This window comes from Aulostomus chinensis, chromosome 16 (genome assembly GCF_037954235.1).
Source record: "Aulostomus chinensis isolate RoL2024-O1b breed Wild chromosome 16, RoL_Achi_v1.0, whole genome shotgun sequence".
In the NCBI taxonomy this organism is placed as follows: domain Eukaryota; kingdom Metazoa; phylum Chordata; class Actinopteri; order Syngnathiformes; family Aulostomidae; genus Aulostomus; species Aulostomus chinensis.
Genome location: NC_141335.1, coordinates 3,770,259 through 3,790,024, shown reverse-complemented (window position 1 = coordinate 3,790,024; position 19,766 = coordinate 3,770,259). Strand labels below are relative to the sequence as shown.

General features: G+C 45.5%; 1 protein-coding gene and 6 non-coding genes across 10 annotated transcripts in view; 1 reads left to right on the top strand and 6 right to left on the bottom strand.

Annotated features, from left to right (window-relative positions):
* The window catches only part of LOC147247175 (LIM domain-binding protein 3-like), a 51,599-nt gene that overhangs the window by 1,224 nt on the left and 30,609 nt on the right, over positions 1–19,766 (top strand). For 3 of the 4 annotated variants that reach the window (XM_086179769.1, XM_086179768.1, XM_086179767.1), the window contains exons 2-4: positions 555–1,201; positions 1,298–1,502; positions 15,381–15,532. In XM_086179769.1, the coding sequence (XP_086035895.1) occupies positions 912–1,201; positions 1,298–1,502; positions 15,381–15,532 (647 nt within the window). In that variant the 5' untranslated portion in view covers positions 555–911. The remainder of the gene's footprint in view (positions 1–554; positions 1,202–1,297; positions 1,503–15,380; positions 15,533–19,766) is intronic. The other variant, XM_086179770.1, reaches the window with a different exon arrangement.
* Positions 9,302–9,375, bottom strand: trnat-ugu (transfer RNA threonine (anticodon UGU)). The gene has a single exon. It is a non-coding gene; the product is annotated as a tRNA-Thr (tRNA).
* Positions 10,932–11,005, bottom strand: trnat-ugu (transfer RNA threonine (anticodon UGU)). The gene has a single exon. It is a non-coding gene; the product is annotated as a tRNA-Thr (tRNA).
* Positions 11,431–11,504, bottom strand: trnat-ugu (transfer RNA threonine (anticodon UGU)). Its single transcript has one exon. It is a non-coding gene; the product is annotated as a tRNA-Thr (tRNA).
* On the bottom strand, positions 11,715–11,788 carry trnat-cgu (transfer RNA threonine (anticodon CGU)). The gene has a single exon. It is a non-coding gene; the product is annotated as a tRNA-Thr (tRNA).
* On the bottom strand, positions 12,113–12,186 carry trnat-ugu (transfer RNA threonine (anticodon UGU)). The gene has a single exon. It is a non-coding gene; the product is annotated as a tRNA-Thr (tRNA).
* Positions 12,518–12,591, bottom strand: trnat-agu (transfer RNA threonine (anticodon AGU)). The gene has a single exon. It is a non-coding gene; the product is annotated as a tRNA-Thr (tRNA).

Here is a 19,766-nt window from a genome sequence, read left to right as displayed (position 1 = left end):
ACCGGGAACATTCAAGGAAACACGGCCCGTCGTTGCGTGATGTCCTGGTTTGTTTTGACATCGATACCAGCGAGTACGTGACACCACTGTGACGCCGCCACGCGAGCGACCCTGACTTCAGGGTTTCCATCCTTGCATCCGTATTTGCCATTCTTGAAACGTCTGAGCGCCATGAGGGAGTTTCCTTGTAGAATAGGAACAGACTGAGCTGAAACTATTTACAGAAACGTGTGTGTGATAATGACAGGCCAACCCCCCCCCCCCCCCCCCACCGCCCCCCAACAACCCATGACCCCCCTCCAGGCTGTCCCCTGCTTCCATTTCAGGGAGTTGGCAGACCTGGTACTGTTACACTGTCTATAGTCAGCAAGTTTGAGCTGGCAAACTGATAGTTTTGGGCTCTGGCAGGTACGAACAACAGGTGGACCACACTGACACACTCACACACACTCACACACACACACACACACACACACACACACACACACACACACACACACACACACACACTGGTTGACTGGAAGGATCTTGTCTTGTTGATCTTGTTTATTTAGGAGGAGCCCACCAGATTGGGACCTCTGAGAAGAGGTTTTGCGGCAACAACCAGATGAGAGCCGCCGTCTTTATGTCATTGACTTTGTCTCCGGAGGGGTTTTGGGCATGAAGAGCTGTATGTCCGCATCCTGGCTGCCTTGCTGCAGGGAACTCTGGCAGCGATATGTGGGCTCATTGGAACCTGGGGTCTCAGTGTTAGTAAGCATTCTGCTCCTGACCTTTCTGCTATCAGGACACTTAACTTGTGGCCTTTCTGTTTATCTCCACAAAGATAATGAGACGTTTCCTGGCATTGCCCCTGATTGGGTCTGAGGGAGACCCTGGGCGTTACCAGGACCAGGAGCAAGGGGTGGGGGATGGGGGAGTCTCGAAGAGTCTGCTGGGTCTATATTAGCCCTGGTGAATCACGGCGAGCCTGGCATACCGGGTGTCCCCTTTCATGCCATATAAGTTCACCCCCCACCCCCTTTCCTTTTGACCCCCACCTCCCTGCCTCACCCCACCTCACCCTTCCTCACACCTCCACCCCCACCGTGCCACACTGCTATCTCTGGTTATTCTTAGCCTGTCACTTCAGCTCATCTGAGCAGGCAAGTCCTCCTCTTCCTCTCTCGGCTCTTCAGTCCGGCTCTTCCTCCCACTTTCGGTTCGTTGCATTTGACACATTTTTCAGTTTCAGGTCGAGTTTCTGTCATCGGTCTTTTCACCTGTTCGTGACATTTGATTCTCTGTCTTCTTTCAGAGGCGTCTCAGCACCGGCCCTCCCTCCCAACCCTCCAGCTGCTGTCAGGTTTTTATATAATTTACTCCGACCGCCGTCGCCCATCTCAGAGGAACTTTGTAGTAGAAGAATGAGCACCTACACCGTGTCGCTCCCCGGCCCCGGCCCCTGGGGCTTCAGGCTGCAGGGGGGGAAGGACTTCAACATGCCCCTGACCATCTCCAGGGTAAGAAACTGCTGGGAAAAAGTTTGCATTTCATTGTTTTTTTGTTTGTGTGTTGTATTTGGCTTCAATTTTCCGGAGGTTATTTCTGCTCAACAAACCCCAAAAAATGTGCTTCTGTTTCAGAAGAGATTTATTTTGATATTTTCTTTCAGACGACGGTGTTCTGGTACATTCTAAAGGACTCCTATGTCTTGAACAAAACAATATATTATAGAATATAGGAAGAAGAGAGACACAAACTTACTGAATGAATGCATGAACGAGTGAATGAATGAATGAATGAATGAGTGAATGAATGAAATGTTAGCGTAGCATATCGTTTGTGTGAGAGGTTGAAAATGTGTAAGCTTCTGAATTTAAAATACAAAAAGGGATAATCAGCGATGCTAACATTCTTGAGGAAGCTATTAAAAAAGCCATCACTTTACATCATTTCCTGTCATCTCATTTTCAAAGTAAAAGCAAAAGACCTCGCCAAAATAGAGAAACAAGAACACTTCAGTTTGATGTTGAATAAAGGTAAATGCGTTTATTTCTGATGTGCAGATTTAAATACTTGTACCTAAAATGTCAGTTTTACATGTCAGTGATAGACATCTTCATCGCCAACAAACGAAGAGAAGAAACTGAAAAATCCCGCAGCAGTTATGTGACGAGTTAGCATATTAAGAAGCAGCTAAAGCAGCAACCTGCTCCATTAAAGGTCATGCATGGACCTCCAACTGCTGTGTCATTTTTTTTTCCTGCTTCATCTTTCTGCCTCCTTCATGGTTACATGAGAATGTTCTTCAATATAATCTGTAAAGTCTTTGCGCGCACACACACATGAGGCCTGGCGGGGCCGGGATTGAGGCCCAGTTGGATCCTCGTTGCCCTGTGGGGGTGTGACGGCTGCCAGGATTTGTCAGTGAGGCCGAAAGCAGAGCCGGAGGCCTAAAACTGGAGGCGGTGTTGGTTTCACAGCCTCTCTGAATAGACCAGAGACCGAATGAAGTCCCCAGTCTGCACTTCTTTATTGTTGTCAGACTGATCTGACGATGGTTTAGAAACCGAGGCGGATCCTGTGAGCTGGTCTGGATAACAGCTCCACTTTAGCGCCTGACAGCGGAGGAGACAATTTGTCAGTTTGTGATGAAAGTATGGTTTTATTTTGGTTTGGGTCTTTAAAGTAGTGACGGGAACATCTCATTGTTGGCTGAGGTGATTGATTGACATGCAGGATGTGAGACCCAGAAGTTGCTTTGAGATTTGGACTCGTTCTTCTGGTGCTTTGGATTGCATCGATCCCTGCTGTGAGCACAGTAACACTCCAGCTAAGACAGAACACGTTGTAAATCCAATTTTTCTAAATTGGACAAACGTCCTTGTACTCTGGGGTTGGGAATTGATTTACTCTGGCATGTGTACACGTCAGTGAGCCCCGGTGGTCCTGGCATGCTCCGCGTTCCGCAGGTCCCACTACGGTGTTCAACCCAGAAGTCAAACAAAGCTCTGTCAAGGACATTTCTGGACAGTTGAGGAGACAAACTTTAGGCTGCCTCAGTTTAAGGAGCTGTTTGGTTTTTCTTTAAAAGTCTGAATTTAAGTCTGCTCTTCGACAGGGACGCTGCTTCCTAGCATCTTTGGTGGGTGATGCAAAAAGTGATGCGGAAGAAAGTCAAGATCTCCCCACCACTAAACTGAGTTCACCCTGGTTCTTGTGTACTGGTACGATGTCATTGTGATGATGACAGCCCTGACTGTGTACTGTGTACAGTAAACCCATGAAATGTCTTCATCATGTCAGGTGAATTGTCATGACAAGCGTCGTCCGAGGAGGACCAGAACCTCAGCTCGGCTGTAGGAGGCTGCCAGGTCCTTCGTCTATATGCTAATGCCTGTTGGGCTCTGTCTACTCATACGTGTCTGTTAGGGTGTCCTCCCATAGTCCTAGCCTTATCCTTAGCCCTAGCCTTAGTCCTAGCCTTATCCTTATCCTTAGCCTTAGCCTTAGTCCTAGCCTTATCCTTAGCCCTAGCTGTAGTCTTAGCCTTAGCTTTAGCCCAAGCCTTAGTCCGAGCCTTAGCCTTTGCCTCAACAGATTTTCCATGATGCTGTAAGGCTATTTACCCATAGCGGGGACACTGGTTGACAGGTGCTGGGTTGTGTCTGACCAGTGGTGAGTGTGAGGGTGAGCGGCTTCAGAGTGTCCACCCTCGTAACGTGAAGAATAACTGATCAGCCCTTTGATTAAGGTGTCATCAATCAAACCGATCAGGCTATTAAAAGAAGAGAATCCTCACACAGCAGCTGAGCTATCTCGTCATCTATTCACTGCTGACATCACATCACGCTGGCATCCAGCAGCTGTTACGTGCACACACACACACACACACACACACACACACACACACACACACACACACACACACACACACACGCAGACTGACAACAGGCCTTTCAAACAGCTGACGAGGAGTTTCCCTGCTCATCTCTCAGTCTTTTTCTGTGGTCATGTAGCTCGTATTATCATGACATCATCGTGCAGCCGTGTTGGAAGTCAAACCAAACTCCAGTGAAGCGTCACAGGAGCCCCAAGTCTTCAGTATGAAGATGTGTCAGACGTAAAGGCAGAATCATTATCAGATATTAAGTTATTAAGAACTGTTAATCCGGGTTATTTTCAACTCGGGATTTTTCCTTTCGTAAGCCTGGCTGACCAGATTCCTGCGTTGTTGGTCACATGGTGCACAAGAGGAGCACCAAACAGTTAAACACAGCGTTAGTGACCAGCTGGTAAACACTGACCAGCTTGATATTCCCCTCGGGGAGAAGTAGCAGCCTGGCATTGTTATTTTAGCTGTTAGCCGTAGCGGCGTGCCCGTAGTTTTTAGTTTGTGGTTTGGGTTTCAGCCTTGGTGAATGAGAGAAAGCTCATATAAAAGGAGAAGATATGTAAAGAAGCTTCTGGAAGCTACAGGCAACGCTTTTGTGTTAGCCACCTCTTTGATGACTCCGCTGATATACAGGGACGTTTGTTAGGGCATCGCACTCACAAACTCTCAAAGGCAGCAGAAAACAGAATAATTAGGGTGATATGAAGTCATTATTCAACCATTTATGTTGGTGATTTAAGGCAAAACTCTGAGATTTGTCTTGTGGACTGTAAATCTGTGCGTGTGTGTGTGTGTGTGTGTGTGTGTGTGTGTGTGCGTGTGTGCGTGCGTGTGTGTAGAAAAGCCCGTTAGGCACACATTCACACACATTAATCTGCAGGCTTTCACTGCAAATATGTTAATACTCGGTGACGGAAATCAGCACAAAGCCCACACAGAAATGCTGAGCTTTGTTGGAAAAATATCTGCATCTGTGTGAGCTGCCATGAGGCGATAATCTGCCGTCATTATTACAGCCGCCGCCCGGCCGGACGCGGATACGCAGCGTTGACTGGTCGAGAGTTTTCCATCAGCCCTTTGGGCCGCACAGTTTATTATTTCCTCAGGTTCACAGGTTCAGAGAGCGGAGATGAAGCAGGAGGATTATCAAACAGATGAGGTTGGTTCAATCCCGATCTGCTGCTCGGGGCTCAGGATGTGAGGAAACTACGCTGGTCAGTCACACAAACTTCTGAGAAACCTGCAGGGATGGATGCAGGGGAACAGTGAAAGAGGAAGTACATGTGAGGTCATATCGCCCGCGGCGTAAACGTCGACCAGTTCTCATTGTTTAAAATCATTTCATGTTAGACTGACAGGGGTTTGCTGATCCAGAGCGAGGGTCTCTGGGTGGGGGATGACAAAGCTAAGGCAGCGTTTGCACCAGTGTTCCCCTCACCAAAGAAGAACCTCATGTTTTCTGATGAAACCGTTGTGTCTCAGGGAAGAACCTGTCAGGTTTTCAGACCGATCCAGATCCAGGAATGATTTCAAGGAGTCTTCATCACTTCTTCACCAGGGTCGTGACACTTTCAGTACATCACGACATGAGATCGAGAAAACTGGAGGACGTTATCTGTCCTGCCACAACCCCGCTGTTGGCTGCTGTTTCAGTGTTATGAATAAATATAGCACAACTAACTTGAGGCAATTTGAGGTGAGTTGAATCCTCCTCTGTCCGGATCCGGATCCAGACCCACCGGCCTCCCAGCAGGGATTAGTCTGAGGTCGGGTCCAGGAGTTTGGAATGGTTGGAGGATGAAGCAGTGAAAGGAAATGCTGAAGAGTCCAAATCTGAAACCAGTGAAGATGAATAAGATACAGATAAAATAAACAAACAAACAAACAAACAAACAGACGCTCTGATGCCCAACCAGGGTTCAGTTTCTCTCTTTGACTTCGTCTTCATGTCCTTTTTCTTCCATGCTCTTCTCTGCTGCAAGAGCGCGACATGGTGTAACACCAGCTGTATAGTCAGTGTGTGTGTCAGTGGGTGAATGAGACGACACTGTGAAGCGCTGTGAGTGCCGCTAAGGTAGAAAAGTGCTACATAGAATTGAGTCCATTTACCATTTACTCTATTTCTCTTTTCACTCCTTATTGTTGCTTCTTTTCTTCCCTTCCACTACTGTATTGTTTAACCCTTTAAATCCAGAGTGGACACAAGAGCTTGTCAGCGACCATCTGCTAATATCTGCAGTCGTTCATGCCAGAAAAGAACTTAAACTTATGAAAGTGTAGAAAATACACTTTCGAACTACATCTTGGTTACAGTAAAACACACACACACACACACACACACACACACACACACACACACACACACACACACACACATATATATATATATATATATATAGACAATTTACAACTTTGTCAAGCATAGCCGCTGAGTACAAGCACCTGTAGCAGCCTCCTGGTGCACTGGTTACTGCCTCACAGCACAAGGTTTCGGTTCAAGTCCTGCCACTGGGCCGTGGTTTCTGTGGGTGTCTCAGCTTCCTCCTGAAACCCTGCAGACTAGGTGTGAATGGTTTTGTCTCTGCACTGTAAGTCATCTGTGTGATTGACTCGCCACTTGTCCAGCATTCACTCCGCCTCATGGCAAACGTCATTTGGGATTGACGGCAACTCCCTGTGACCCTGAATAGAATAAGTTGTCTCGCTCAGGGGGAGGTTCCCAAGACTCAGGACCTCCACCCTGCCTGGGAGTGGTTGGAACATACAAGTGTAGCACACTTTTAGAACCCTTCGTTAGACAATGAATGAATGAACTTGCAACACTTTACTGACCAGAACAACAACCCAGTGACAAGAAAGCTGTCCCTGCCACTCTCACAGCGGACGCCAAGGTTTTTGAAACTGCGCCACTTTTACCCGAGAAAACGTCAGGAATGTCGTGATCAACTCGCTGAGAATCCTTTCTGTCTGATGTCAGAGCCAATTTTTTTTAATCATGATTACTCCAGATTGTCAAATGTGTTGAGATCAATTGTCTAGGAGGCTTCTCACCGGTGTCCAGAGTGTGTGCTGGTCCACATGTCCTGGAGGGGTTTGGAGAAGTTGGAGCCTGTAGTCGTGGTATAACGTTTTTAGCTTCACCAGTTACCGGCAGTAATGAAACACATCAAACTGAAAACAGCAATGGACATAAAAGGGAAGCACTGTTGAAGCAAGTGGTTTCACCCGACAGAAGAACACTCCTCCCACTATGGCCTTGTGTGTCTCTGCGCTGACCTGCTAGCTGTTTTCATATTTTTCATCTCTGCAATAATGTTGAGTGACATTTTCTGAACGCCGCTGCAGGCCAGCTGAAATGTCAGGTGAGCCGAGGAAGAAACAGTAAGTGCCATCACATGGCTGTCAGATTCTGAAGCTGAAATGGCTCATCCGTCAGGGACATGACAGCACCAGCTGATCGATGACGGTCTCTGTACTTTACAGGCAATTTTATGTTTTTGTGGAGGCTTTGTGTGTTTTTTAGGTCTTGCATCGGTCGAGTTGAACTGCTGCCTGCCCTGCAGCTGATGTCCAGCTGAGTGTTGCGGCTCGAACAGAGTTTTACAGTCGGAGCAGCTGAGCACTCGGTAACTTGACTCCTGCTGTAACACGTTGAGCTGACTGAGCTCTCAGCAATCTGGATCCTGTTCCAGCTTCACACTGAGCAGGGAAACGAGTTCACGTCAGGTTATCATCCGGTTGGTGCTTCTTTACTGACTGAAACCCAGCTTCTGGTGCTGATGTGGATGGAGTCCAGGTGACTGAATTGTACAAAAATGAAACGATAAACTAGTTTAGTTTAGTTAAGTTCAGTTAAGTTGTACAAGACCAGTGCACGTGGAGCAGCATTTCTGTAGGTGTGCCAGTCTCATCTGTGTAGCTGATTTTCAACAGGAGCCTCTTGGCAAGATGTTAACAACACAAACTAAAATTCGACTTTTTACTCTGCACAAAAGAGTTGATGCTGAAAATGCAGATTACAGATGTTGAGTTTCAAGACGGACGGAAGTGAACCACGAGTGTGATGTTATATGTCACAACGGAAGCACACGTCTAAGTTTAATTCTGTTAAATTCACAGTTTAAACAGATTATGTGTCACGAAAATAAAGTGGGTTCAAAGCCTCAAGCCAACAGCGACCATATTTGGATGAGATGGTGGAGGAGTGACACTGATCGCTATGGGAGTTTGTCAATCCCAAGGTAGCAACGGCCCATCACTTCAGTCTAAATATGTCTATAAGACTTGACATGAACAATTGCAACAATCAGTCAGTTAATCCACCGGAAGAAATTTTTTCTCCACGCAAAAACATCAAACATCTGCTCAAATTCTTGACATTTTACAGCAATTTACTTATGAACATAATTAGCATTCTAATTTATGATGAAAGCAATTGTGAGCTGCAGCCTTGGGGTTTTGTTTTTTCTGTATTTTTTGTGTGTTTTTTTTAGCACAGCAGTGACAAACCCAAAACTAAATCTCTCTGAATAATTATTGATTCAAGAATGAAGTGAGATTCATTTTTATTGCCGGAAGGAATCAGCACAGCAGAAACTCAATGGGAAAAGTGAGACATGAAGACAGAGTTGTTCCAACAGACTGAAGTCAGAGAGGCTCATGCTAACGCTAGCCTCAAGCCTGGGCTGGCTGAGGAAAACTGGCTCAAAAGATTCAGACAGGAGAGCACAGGGATATTGATGGCAGAGACATCGACTTTGACCTTCCCAGGAACAAAAATGTCCCGGGCTCGAGGAAAGATTTAAGACTTTGACACAGTGAGGGACAAAAGAACGACAAGTGTCTTAAGCTGGTGTCTTCCCCAAATAGTTATGAGAGGAGTCAGGTGTTTTCTATTCTCCTGGTTTAAATCTCAAAAGTGCAAGTGCACACAAGTCATCTACAGCATGGACAGCTTTTGCCTTTCCAGTCTGCAGGTTTGACCGTGTTGTTCACGTTAGCAGCGATCGAAGAAGCCGCCACTTTTGCGCAGACCTGCAGTGTAGCAGTTAGCGGCCGAAGCTGCTGACAGGCCCGTGGCTTTTTTTAGCCTCTGAAGGTCAGACACACGCACTTATCTCTCTTATCAGTTACCTCCCGCTCCTCTGTTCTACTGTTACAGGCCTGCAGGGTTGCTGTAGTTGCCTCAAGACGTGTGCGTGACAAAGACCAAGTTTATATTTTTAACTCAGGACAGGACTGAGAGCGAAAGTCCTGACCCCGCATGCAGGCCAGCTCCTGTGCGTTAGCAGGCAAAATTATTAGCCTGGCCTCTGTCCAAACGTCACCTAAGAAGCACATTGTTGCTTTCCTTGAAAATGAAGCGACACTTCAGACCACCTCATTGAAGTTCAGGTTGCCTCAAAGGGTGGGGTAAACCCATTGAGGCCCTGCTGGGATTTGAACCCAGGATCTCCTGTTTACAAGACAGGTGCTTTAACCAGCTAAGCTACAGAGCCCCTGTAGTGTTGATGTAAATGATATATGTGCCGTATTGCACCCCTGAACCAAGTCTGGAGGAGACACTTGACTCAAAGGATTAGAAGCAATGGCCAACAGAAAATTTAATGAAAACTAGAAATGTGGTAACTTTGACCTTTGACCACCAGAATCTTCCTGCAGTCCCAGTGCATGGTTTTTTTTTTGCCAAATTTGGCCAAATTTCCTCTAAGTGTTGCAGAGATATCATGCTAACACCAAAGGGGTGGAAGAATGACCTCAAGACCCAGTTTAAAATAGTTTGTGTAATACGTGATAAAGAATGAAAGAGTATCCACTACAGCCTTTAGGGTTAGAAACTGAAACATTTTTATGTGTTTAACAAAACTAACTGACCAATTCAGCAACAGTTTGTGATATCCATCCATCCATTTTCTTCTGCTCATCCTGATAAGGGTGGTGGGGGTGGAGCCTATCCCAGCAGCCTCCGGTGAGAGGCGGGGTTCACCCTGGAAAGGTCACCAGTCCATGGCAGGGCCACCACATATAGACAGACAACCATTGGCTCTCCCAGCCACGCCGACGGTCAATTTAGAGTCTGGATTAACCTGGTCCCTCTTGATGTCTTTGGACTGTGGGAGGTAGCAGGAGTACCAGACAGAACCCAGCAGGAACAGGGAGAACATGGAGACTCCACACAGAAAGACCCAGGGCCTGTGCTGGGTTTCGAACCCAGAACCTTCTTGCTGTGAGGCGACAACACTGACCACTGCTCCACTGTGGCACCCAGTTTGCGATATGATGATGTGATACTTCAGACTTTGTAGTAACTCTGAGGCCCAGGGCAACACTCAAACTGAGTCAGTCCAGACTCAAAAGGGTGTGGCATCATTCAAAATATGTAGCAAATTTTTCTACAGTTGTCAACTTGAAGATAGTGCAAGTCATTTATGTGAAGCTTTTATAGTGGAGATGCAGTGTAAAGTGTATTTGGGTCAGTCGCTTGTGAAAGTAGGCCATTCTGCAGCCGGACAGGCCTCATATTGTTCGAGCTCATTGAGCAGCTTCCAGTGAAAAAAAACATGTAATCCAGCCGGTTGTGGGGAAATAAGCTGGAAGCTGAGTGACTCTGAAACCAGCTGGAGTCAGCAAGCGGCAGCCGGAAAGAGAACGTGCGGAACAAGAGGCTCTAATATGATGTAAGGGAGAGGCTCAACACCACGTGATGGTGAATGGAACGTTGATTGACAGCTGAGTCTCCCTTTTTAGCTTTTAAAATCATTATAAGTAAATGTTTCACCGAGAAACAGTGTGGAGGTTGTTCTATTAACAGGTAAAGAATGATTATATCGAATAATATATTTAAGATGGGCGGCACATTGGTATATATAAATACATATGGAGCTCAGTTTTAGTGGGATTTGAACCCAAGAGCTTCTATTTAAAGGGCAGGAGGTTTTACCAGCTAATCCTCTGACTCACAGGCATGTAGTTCTGAAAGTGAAGCTTTTCTTTACACACGCTGCTTTGGACAGCCAAACAGAGATCCAGACAACTGCTTTATAGAGGATATGAGAGGCTCTGCTGGGATTTGAACCCAGGATCTTCTGTTTACAAGACAGATGCTTTGACCAGCTAAGCTACAGAGCCACAGTGCTCACCCTAGTGAAAAATTGCTGAGTGCGTTGGGAGAACCTCCAAATGTTTCTGTAACTATCCAAGTGGATTTGGATGATGAATCGAAAAGATTTTGGTGTTCAAGGAAGTAGGGTTACCACATGTGGATTTATTTTGTTCGTATGACCAAAACTGGATTGTTAAGGAGTTGTCCTTTTATTGTTTAATAGACTTTGGATTCAGGCCCAGTCAACAGACGTGGTGCTGGTGAGGTATGTGAGGGAAGAAGTTAAGTGAGAGGAAGTCAAAGCACCACCAGCTGTGAGGGGTCATCGTGCCCCTACAGCTTCCTCCGTTCCTGTATGCTGAGACAATGATGTAGTTCAGTTAAACGGCCCTGTAACCAGGTATAAACATACTGTCAGAACACACAACACTGCTTAAAGATGGAGGGTGAGAGGCCCAGCTGGGATTTGAACCCAGGATCTTCTGTTTACAAGACAGACGCTTTCACCAGCTAAGCCACAGAGCCACGTGAGGCTTCTTTACTATGGAACTGTTGCAATCTGTCGCTCCGGTTTTCTGTGTGAGCCTTTCTACAGCGAGCGGTGGCACTACCGTCGTCAGTGGCTGGAGTGAGAATCAAGATCAAGTCTAGACAATTGAGGGTAATAAACTATGATGCTGATGGTCTAAAAAAACACAGGAGGTTTGGAGGGACTCATGAAATAATGAGATCTTCAGGCCCTGCTGGGATTTGAACCCAGGATCTCCTGTTTACGAGACAGGCGCTTTCACCAGCTAAGCCACAGAGCCACACAGCCCCCCTTGCTCTAATATTCACTCAACATCCTCTCGACCTTCATTATGACATGAGTGTGTTTATAAATCTGTAGCATCAGTTTATTTGACAGGCGTAATTACTGAAAATAAACAATGGCCATTTAATGGAAGAGCATAATTGGTTATTGGCAAAGTCTGATTGCGTGTTGCTAGTCAAAGTGGGTTTGTGCTGCTATCTATAGAAGGTAGCTGTTTTTGTGTGCGTGTATACAGAAGGGTGAATTTATTTTGTTAATTGCACGTGTTTTTTTTCTCTTTTTTTACTGTCATTACACTACTTCTACAAATGTCATCCCAAGGCCCTGCTGGGATTTGAACGCAGGATCTCCTGTTTACAAGACAGGCGCTTTAACCAACTAAGCCACAGAGCCTGGTTTGCACCTCCTTCTGCTGGAATATCCCCACTGTAGGTGTGAAGTGAGACCACAACACACAGCCTGTTACTTTAGATGCGGTGTGTGGATGGAATGGAGGTGGACTTGCAGAATGTATCTGCTCTGCTGAGGTGGGGGGGGGGGGGGGGGGGGGGCTTAGTGGGTCTCACTGTCCCAGCTTCCTGGTGTGAATGTGCAACTCTGTTTCAAAGTGGAATGGGAAGCAACTTATTTTCAATGTAAACAAGCTTAAGGATGGCATGTCCTGGCTCCAGCACCGGCCAGCACTGGCCAGCACATTGCCAAGATGAAAAAAAAGAAAATTACAAGGCCCTGCTGGGATTTGAACCCAGGATCTCCTGTTTACTAGACAGGCGCTTTGACCAGCTAAGCCACAGAGCCTCTGATGTTGGCTCAAGAATGCTATTTGGATAAAATATTATTTGGAATTAGCTATAGCACAAACCCATGGAAAAATGTTGTGCTACCAATCAACCTTTGTGCATGTCTGGTGGGTCAAAGAGATACAGCACCGACTTAGGAGTGATTTGGTTGAGATGACCCTTTGCCAGAGTAGTTATCCTCAAAAATGTCAGTAAAGTGAGGTGGAGAGCCTGAATCAGCGTGAAGGATCAATACTGTGTCGACCAAATAGCGGCTAGTGTTGGGTTGTTTCCAATGTTTGAGACAGAAACAATCGCCTGTCTTTAAATGCCTCCAGAGCAACCTGCTGTGAAATTGTATCCGTGCAGGCAGAGGTTATTCATAGTTAACTGGGCTCTGAGACACGCATGCTGTTGATTAGTAAATGGTACTCATTAGGTGTCTTGAGTGGGCAAGAGGCTCTGTGGCTTAGGTGGTTAAAGTATCTGTCTTGTAAACAGGAGAGTGAGGGTTCAAATCCCAGCGGGGCCAGGTGCTCACATTTGTCTCTCAGTACGATGTGGGGAATTTTACCTCCTCACTCCATTGCCAAAATGCTGCAAATTCAATTGGACACGTGTCTGTGGCAGGAGAAAATGAAGTGAGAACCCTGCAGCCTGCACCTAATAAAACATCTTAATCCTCCCACCTGGATCTGGACCAGTAGACTGAGCAGAGGGAACTGGGACCAGCTCCCTGCTGTCTGCGTGTCAAAGGCAGCCGGCAGCTTGTCTCCAGGTGCTGCAGCTTGATTTTCCTCCATTAACATGTGTTTGGTGGAAATGTCAGCCACATGAGTCAGACAAGATAAGAACCTCGGCTGAGTTACCGAGCGCTGTTTACCCTTTATCGCTGTATGTGTGTGCAGATGCCTGCTACCCTGAAGACTGTTCACATCCCAGTTTGTCTCCCTGCAGACTCCGGAACACTTACAGCTTCATGGTTCAAAGACAAATACATGCTGATACTCAAAAAAGATTTTTGCTGTTAAACTGATCAAACATAACCTCGTTTTCTAATCATGCTTTATGTCCAGTTGCCACTAGATGGCGCCATGTCTAATCCGCTTTAATATTTAATGAATTCTCTCTTGGCCGCGGCAACCCCCCTCTACCGTGTCTGATGAAAATTGGCCTCATAGTTTTTGTGTTATCCTGCAGACTAACAGACGAAGGCCATCGGGAACGTTCCCTCCTTCGCGAAGGTAATAATGGAAAATAGGAGCTACTGGTGGTGGAACCAGCCATGAACTGGAAAATTCTCCCCTTCGGTGTTTCCTCTCCTCCATGCTGTCTTTCTTCTCTTCTCCCCCCATCTTTATCCTCTGCTCTGAATCTTCAGCCCATTAAATAGCTGTCATCGGCTGTTCCCCCTCCCCCCACCAGCAGGCCAGAATAACATGAATCATCTGTTATTATCATCGTTATCGACCGGCTCCTGCACTCACTGGTGCATCAAGGCATGGCTTGCATTAAAAAAATGTTGAAAATTATGATGTTTGTTTGATGTTTCAGCAGTAAAGGTCCTGTTACATCTGGGTTAGAATTTCTGTCTGTAGTTGTCATGGTGACAAGAAAACCACAGGGTTGAGGTTCAGGAACATTGGTCTCTTCTTGTAACGTCTGGTGATTTGTTCATCCGGGCTGACCTTCTCCCTCCGCCAAAGTCCTCACTATATAAGGGCGTCACCTGACTTCCTCCTTTGCTCCATCATGATTACAGCCAACAGAGGGCATCTGCCACTTCAACGTAAATTTAGCCTGATTGCATTTACGACTCATCCTGTCATTTCTCCGGGAAGGACAAATGTTAAGAGTCCATTGAGAGCTTTAGGAGGTAGAGAGGGGCCATAGCACCGTAAATCCTGATCATAACTGGGCATTTAATGGGCTGATAACATCCGAAGCAGGTGCCTGATCCCCAGTCCTGCTGAAATTCCTTCATCCTACATCGGTCCTCATGATCATCTACTCCTCCGTCTTCCTGTACGCTGTCCTCCAGGTGTAAAGGTCAGAGGTCATGGACTGGATGGAAATAGAAGCATGATTCAGTAAAGATGACTCAGACAGAGCAGCGGGATACAGGAGGGATTTTAGGGTGTAATTAGAGTGAGTGATGTGACTGTCGGGGGTTAGCCATGTGTGGACAGCTGTCGGGGCTCAAAACTCAGGCATGAACACTTGTGTCCTGCCATTATGCTCCAGGCGCCACACAGGCCTCGAGGTTACAGGCGGACCCTGTAAGATCCCAAATCCTGCAAACGCTGCCATGTTTCCATCTGCGCTGCTGAGGTGAAGTCACAACTCAGGGGAAAAAAAACTTAAAACTAAGAGATTATGAGGTTTCTAGCTTCCAAGACTACTGGACCAAAACAAAAATTCAGTAAAAACTCACAACGTTTGACATCACGCTGATTTAATACCTCATCATTTTTGGTCTGTTTGGGGCCATTTTGTTTTTGTGCCTGTTAGGAGTGTGGATGGTGTCTTCCTCATACACTCCCTGTATAAAACTTCCATCAAAAAGTGGATTTTGGGATTATTGGGACTTAAGCCTGTCAACACTTCAGTCATAACCTTATTGATTAATCCTTTTCCCATTTGATTGATTGTAAAAAATCATTTCATGATGAAGATTGTGTGCACTGACCTGTAGTGGGCTACAAACCCACATTCAGGATGTACCAGACCAGTCTTTGCTTTCAGCCGGAGCTCGTTTACTGTTTTAAAAGTGTTAATTAAAGTTTAAATGTGTGTTTGTGTGGACAGATCACTGCGGGCAGCAAGGCAGCACACGGCAACCTGGTCCAAGGTGACGTCATCGTCGCCATAGACGGCGTCAGCACCGAAGGGATGACTCACCTGGATGCCCAGAACAAGATCAAGATGGCCAACTACAGCCTGACGCTCACCATGACCAAGTAAGAATAAAAAAAAACAACTAAAAAAAAAAACACATCAAAAACATGGCTGACATTAAATCTTGAGAGTCTTGTGAAAACGCCAACCCCAATCCCAACTTCTGTTATGGCACCCATTGAACTCGGGTTTGATCGTGGTGCCATCATTTCCAAGAACCAATTACACGCTTTTTTGTTTTGTTTTGTATTTTCATGGATCTGAGTTTCCATTTGCACACAGTAGTTATGATTTATGATGTCCTTTTTATAGTTTCGTAGTGGTCCAGCGTGTCCATTTGCACATAAATTTGTGAAATGATCATGAAGATGATGGCAACCTCCTCTTTGACCGTGGAAACATCGCCGGTAGAAAGTCGGCTAGGATCGTTTCTTGATGGAGACATTTGGCACTTGATGTTTTGTAGTTCATAAAACTTTTTTCTTTGTTTGCAGACTACTGCTTCTTGGACCACTAATTAGTGTCGGGAAATAAGGTTTTATGGTGTGTCCAATACAGTGAAGGTGCACAAAAACACTTGGTTAAAGCGATAAAAAAACCCAACAACCCACTGTGGCTTGGTGATGGTTGGAGGTTGGCCTGACGTGGAGCTCCTTGTGTAAACGCTTCAGCTCTCTGGTTGTTTTCACGATCTCAGAGGTGTCTCTGATTCCTCTTGGAGCTACAAAACATTTAATCCCAGTGTTGTCTCACACTGTGTTGTTGTTCCTCGTCACTGCTGGAATAATTGCTGTAAGGTTGAGAAAAGGATAAAAGAGGCAAATAGAAAGCAGTAGTCTGCTTATAATAATACGGTGATATTCTCCCCAAACACACTCACAGGACTCTCTCACTCTCACACACACAAACATTATAATCTCCCATCTGCAGAGGAAAGGTCAACTGAAAGGGTAACCATTCCCATATTTCTTCACCCACACGTTAATGGGGGGGTGGGGGGGGTGGGCAGGGCACTCGAGGGATCCCTAAAACATCTGGTAGCCTTTTAATGATCTGATTCCGGATGTGGAGGGTGCGAAGTCTGGTGGGACATTATCATACAGGAATATATAAAATGGGAAATTAAAATAACGGGAAAATGCTGTTGTGTTGTACGTGACTGGGATTTTTTTCTTGGAATTCCATCTGAAATGGGGCCATTTTGTGATCATCTTATATTTAGAACGATAGGGTGAATAAAAGCAGTAATGAGTGGAACTGAAAACAATAACTTTGGAAATAATTCATTAAAGATGAATGAATGAATGCTTTTTCATGCGTATTTATTTATGTAGTGAATTAATCATTTTTTGTGCCTACTCGTCTCTATTTAGTTCATTTATTGAGGCATTTATTTTGATTTCATGAAAGTGGCAGTTGTAGTCCTCCAAAATCCTTCTGGCTGATGTGGTAGGAATCCACTTTAACAATTCAGCAGTGTGTTTGTTTATGCTGCAAACATTAGCATGCATGCTAACGAAGGCAAAGAGTGAGTAAAATACCGTATTTCGGATTATAAGGCGCACCTTCAATGAATGGCCTATTTTAAAACGCATAGAATAGAAACTACTAGTGGCTGGGGTTGCGTTATGCATCCACTAGATGGAGCTGCGCTAAAGGGAATGTCAACAAAACAGTCAGATAAGTCAGTCAGTCAACTTTATTAATAGAATACAAACCAACGTTCTGACAACTCCGTTCACTCCCAAAACAAGTTGGTGCATTCACAATACGGTACCGTACGTACCGGTAGCTGCGTGACTGATAGCCTTGAGTTTGAACTCTGCGTCGTAAGCGTGTCTCTTGAAAGGTGCCATTTTGGGGTCTTTATACACACACAAGTGGTGTGGGACTGGAATTCCCCTTTACCGTTTTTACCACTGTTACTTCAGCGACGCCCCCTGACTACGGTAGCCATAATGAACCAATATTGATCCACATATAAGGTGCATCGGATTATAAGGCGCACTGTCGTTTTTGAGAAAATTAAAGGCTTTTAGGTGCGCCTTATAGTGCGGAAAATACGGTAGTAGCGTGTGAGATTGTTTTGCAGGATAAAGTAGAGGAGGTTTGGAAAATAAAGGCAGTCTGGTGGCTGGTCCCTCTGAAGGTGACATTCTTTCCTGCCCTACTTTCCCTGTTTACCCCGGTGGCTGGACAAAGACGACGTGTCTGTCTTCCTGATGTTTACAGTTGTGTACTCGTCATCCCCTCAGAAGATAAAAGATTTCTGCAGCTTCCCTTCCTAACCCTGAGTCAAAGCAGACAGCCGATTGGTTGATGTTTGCCAGACTGATATTATAAGGTCGAAGCACTCTGTTAGAATTGTTGAGACTCTCAGGGGACTCGTGGAAGTGTTGGCTGATGGCTGCCACAGAGATTGATGCCATTTAGAGTGGAGAACACAGGACTGGAGGGGGAGCCTCAGGGGAGCACAGGGATGGGCAAACAGAGTGTGATTTAACTGAACAGCAGTGGATCCATCTGCTCGGTACTTGTTAAGTGTCTTGACAAAAAGTGAGCGGGAAAAACATTTCTTCCAGAGGCCCACAGTGACTTATATAAAGTAAGTGAGGGCCACACACTGGAGCATTTGAGCTGAAACATGGGTCTGCAGGCTTTTATGACAGCATGTAGCTCTTGTTTGCAACACCGTGCCTCTTGGATGGTTGACTGCTTTGTAAAAATCGCCTGCTTGGCGATGAAGTTGGAAGACAACTTCTGGACTTTTGTGGGGTTTTTTTCTTGCAATAACATGTTTGTAGCGCAGTTAGCATGTGGGTCAACTGGTCAAACCAGAATCAGCCTTGAGGGTGTTTGTCCAGTCTGAATGTAGACTGATGGAATCATGTTCAACCACGTTAGGGATTAATGAGCATAATGCCGCCTTTTGTATCATTTTGTCTTCTTTCAAAGATGACGCAGGTCTGATGTGTAGCATCAGAAATAGGCACTGCATGTTACTACCGCCAAAAATCATAAAAGGCAGTCTGCACATGTGAAATGAACTGAAACTATTGGCTGCCTGGAGGGAGGGAACTGAATCTAAACCCTGATATGTAGAATAATGAACAGGACAAGTTCAGGGAGGAAATATACATAAAAAGCAGTGGCTGTTTTGGTGTCAAATCCTCCTCCTGGTACCCTGAAGGTGTCAGACAGCTGAGATCTGATAAATTCAACAAGGAAATGAATGTCAGTCCACGGTGAGCTCCGGGTTGACTCTCATAACCGCAAACCCTCGGGATGATGAAGATAAGCTGAAGATGAGGATGTGTTTCTTGTCTTTTTTCTTTTCTTGTGCGAACTGTTGTTTTGTGGGTGTGAAGTGGTTAGTGAGGTCAGGGATGGATGTGAAGAAGCAGTATAATAGAAGCTGTTTGACCCCTGCTGCCTCTGCACACTGCCTCCATTGAAAGCAAACACATTTAATACAGCCCAAACAATCAAGTCTGCATTTTTCATTTCAAGGTCAAACCATCTTTCTTTCCCTGCAGCACAAAAGACATGTAATATACCTTAGCTGCGATTTCTGGCTTCCAGCTTCAATTTTAAATCTCGAAACTAAAACACGCTGTTTCTGAAACACATTCATGGTATTTTGCACATCAAAACAGAAATGCATGAGGGCGAGTGAAAGCCAGAGAGATGAGTCCTCACACATGAAGCACAGAGACGTCCACATGGAATTTCATCATTTAGCGAGTTACTTACTGGAAAACGGGGACTTGCACTGGTGTGACCATCTCCTGCCCATTGACTGTCAAGAACTGTGTAAACACAGACTTCAAGAATAACACCCAAGCTTTAACAGAAATATCTCAGAGAGGATTAGGCCTGCTGGGATTTGAACCCAAGAGCTTCAGTTTAGAAGACAGATGCAACTGGGCCTACTTCGGTAGAGCTGTGGTGGAGTTTATGGCCTTTATACTCATCCTCACTCAAGTCACTTTCACACAAACGAACCAAAAGGTTTCCTTCCTGTTGTCCAATCCTTGAGCTTCATTTCATTGGATTCTTCTGGGGCTCTGTGGCTTAGCTGGTCAAAGCACCTGTCTTGTACACAAGAGATCTGGGGTTCGAATCCCTGCAGCGCCTAATGGTGAATGATGTTTTACTGCTGGAATGTGTCAACAACTAAAAAAAAAAATTAATTTGTCAATTTGGATGGCAGAGAAATCTGAGAGCAAATTAAAATTTTCACAAGGCTCTGCTGGGATTTGAAACCAAGATGTCCTGTTAACAAGACAGGTGTTT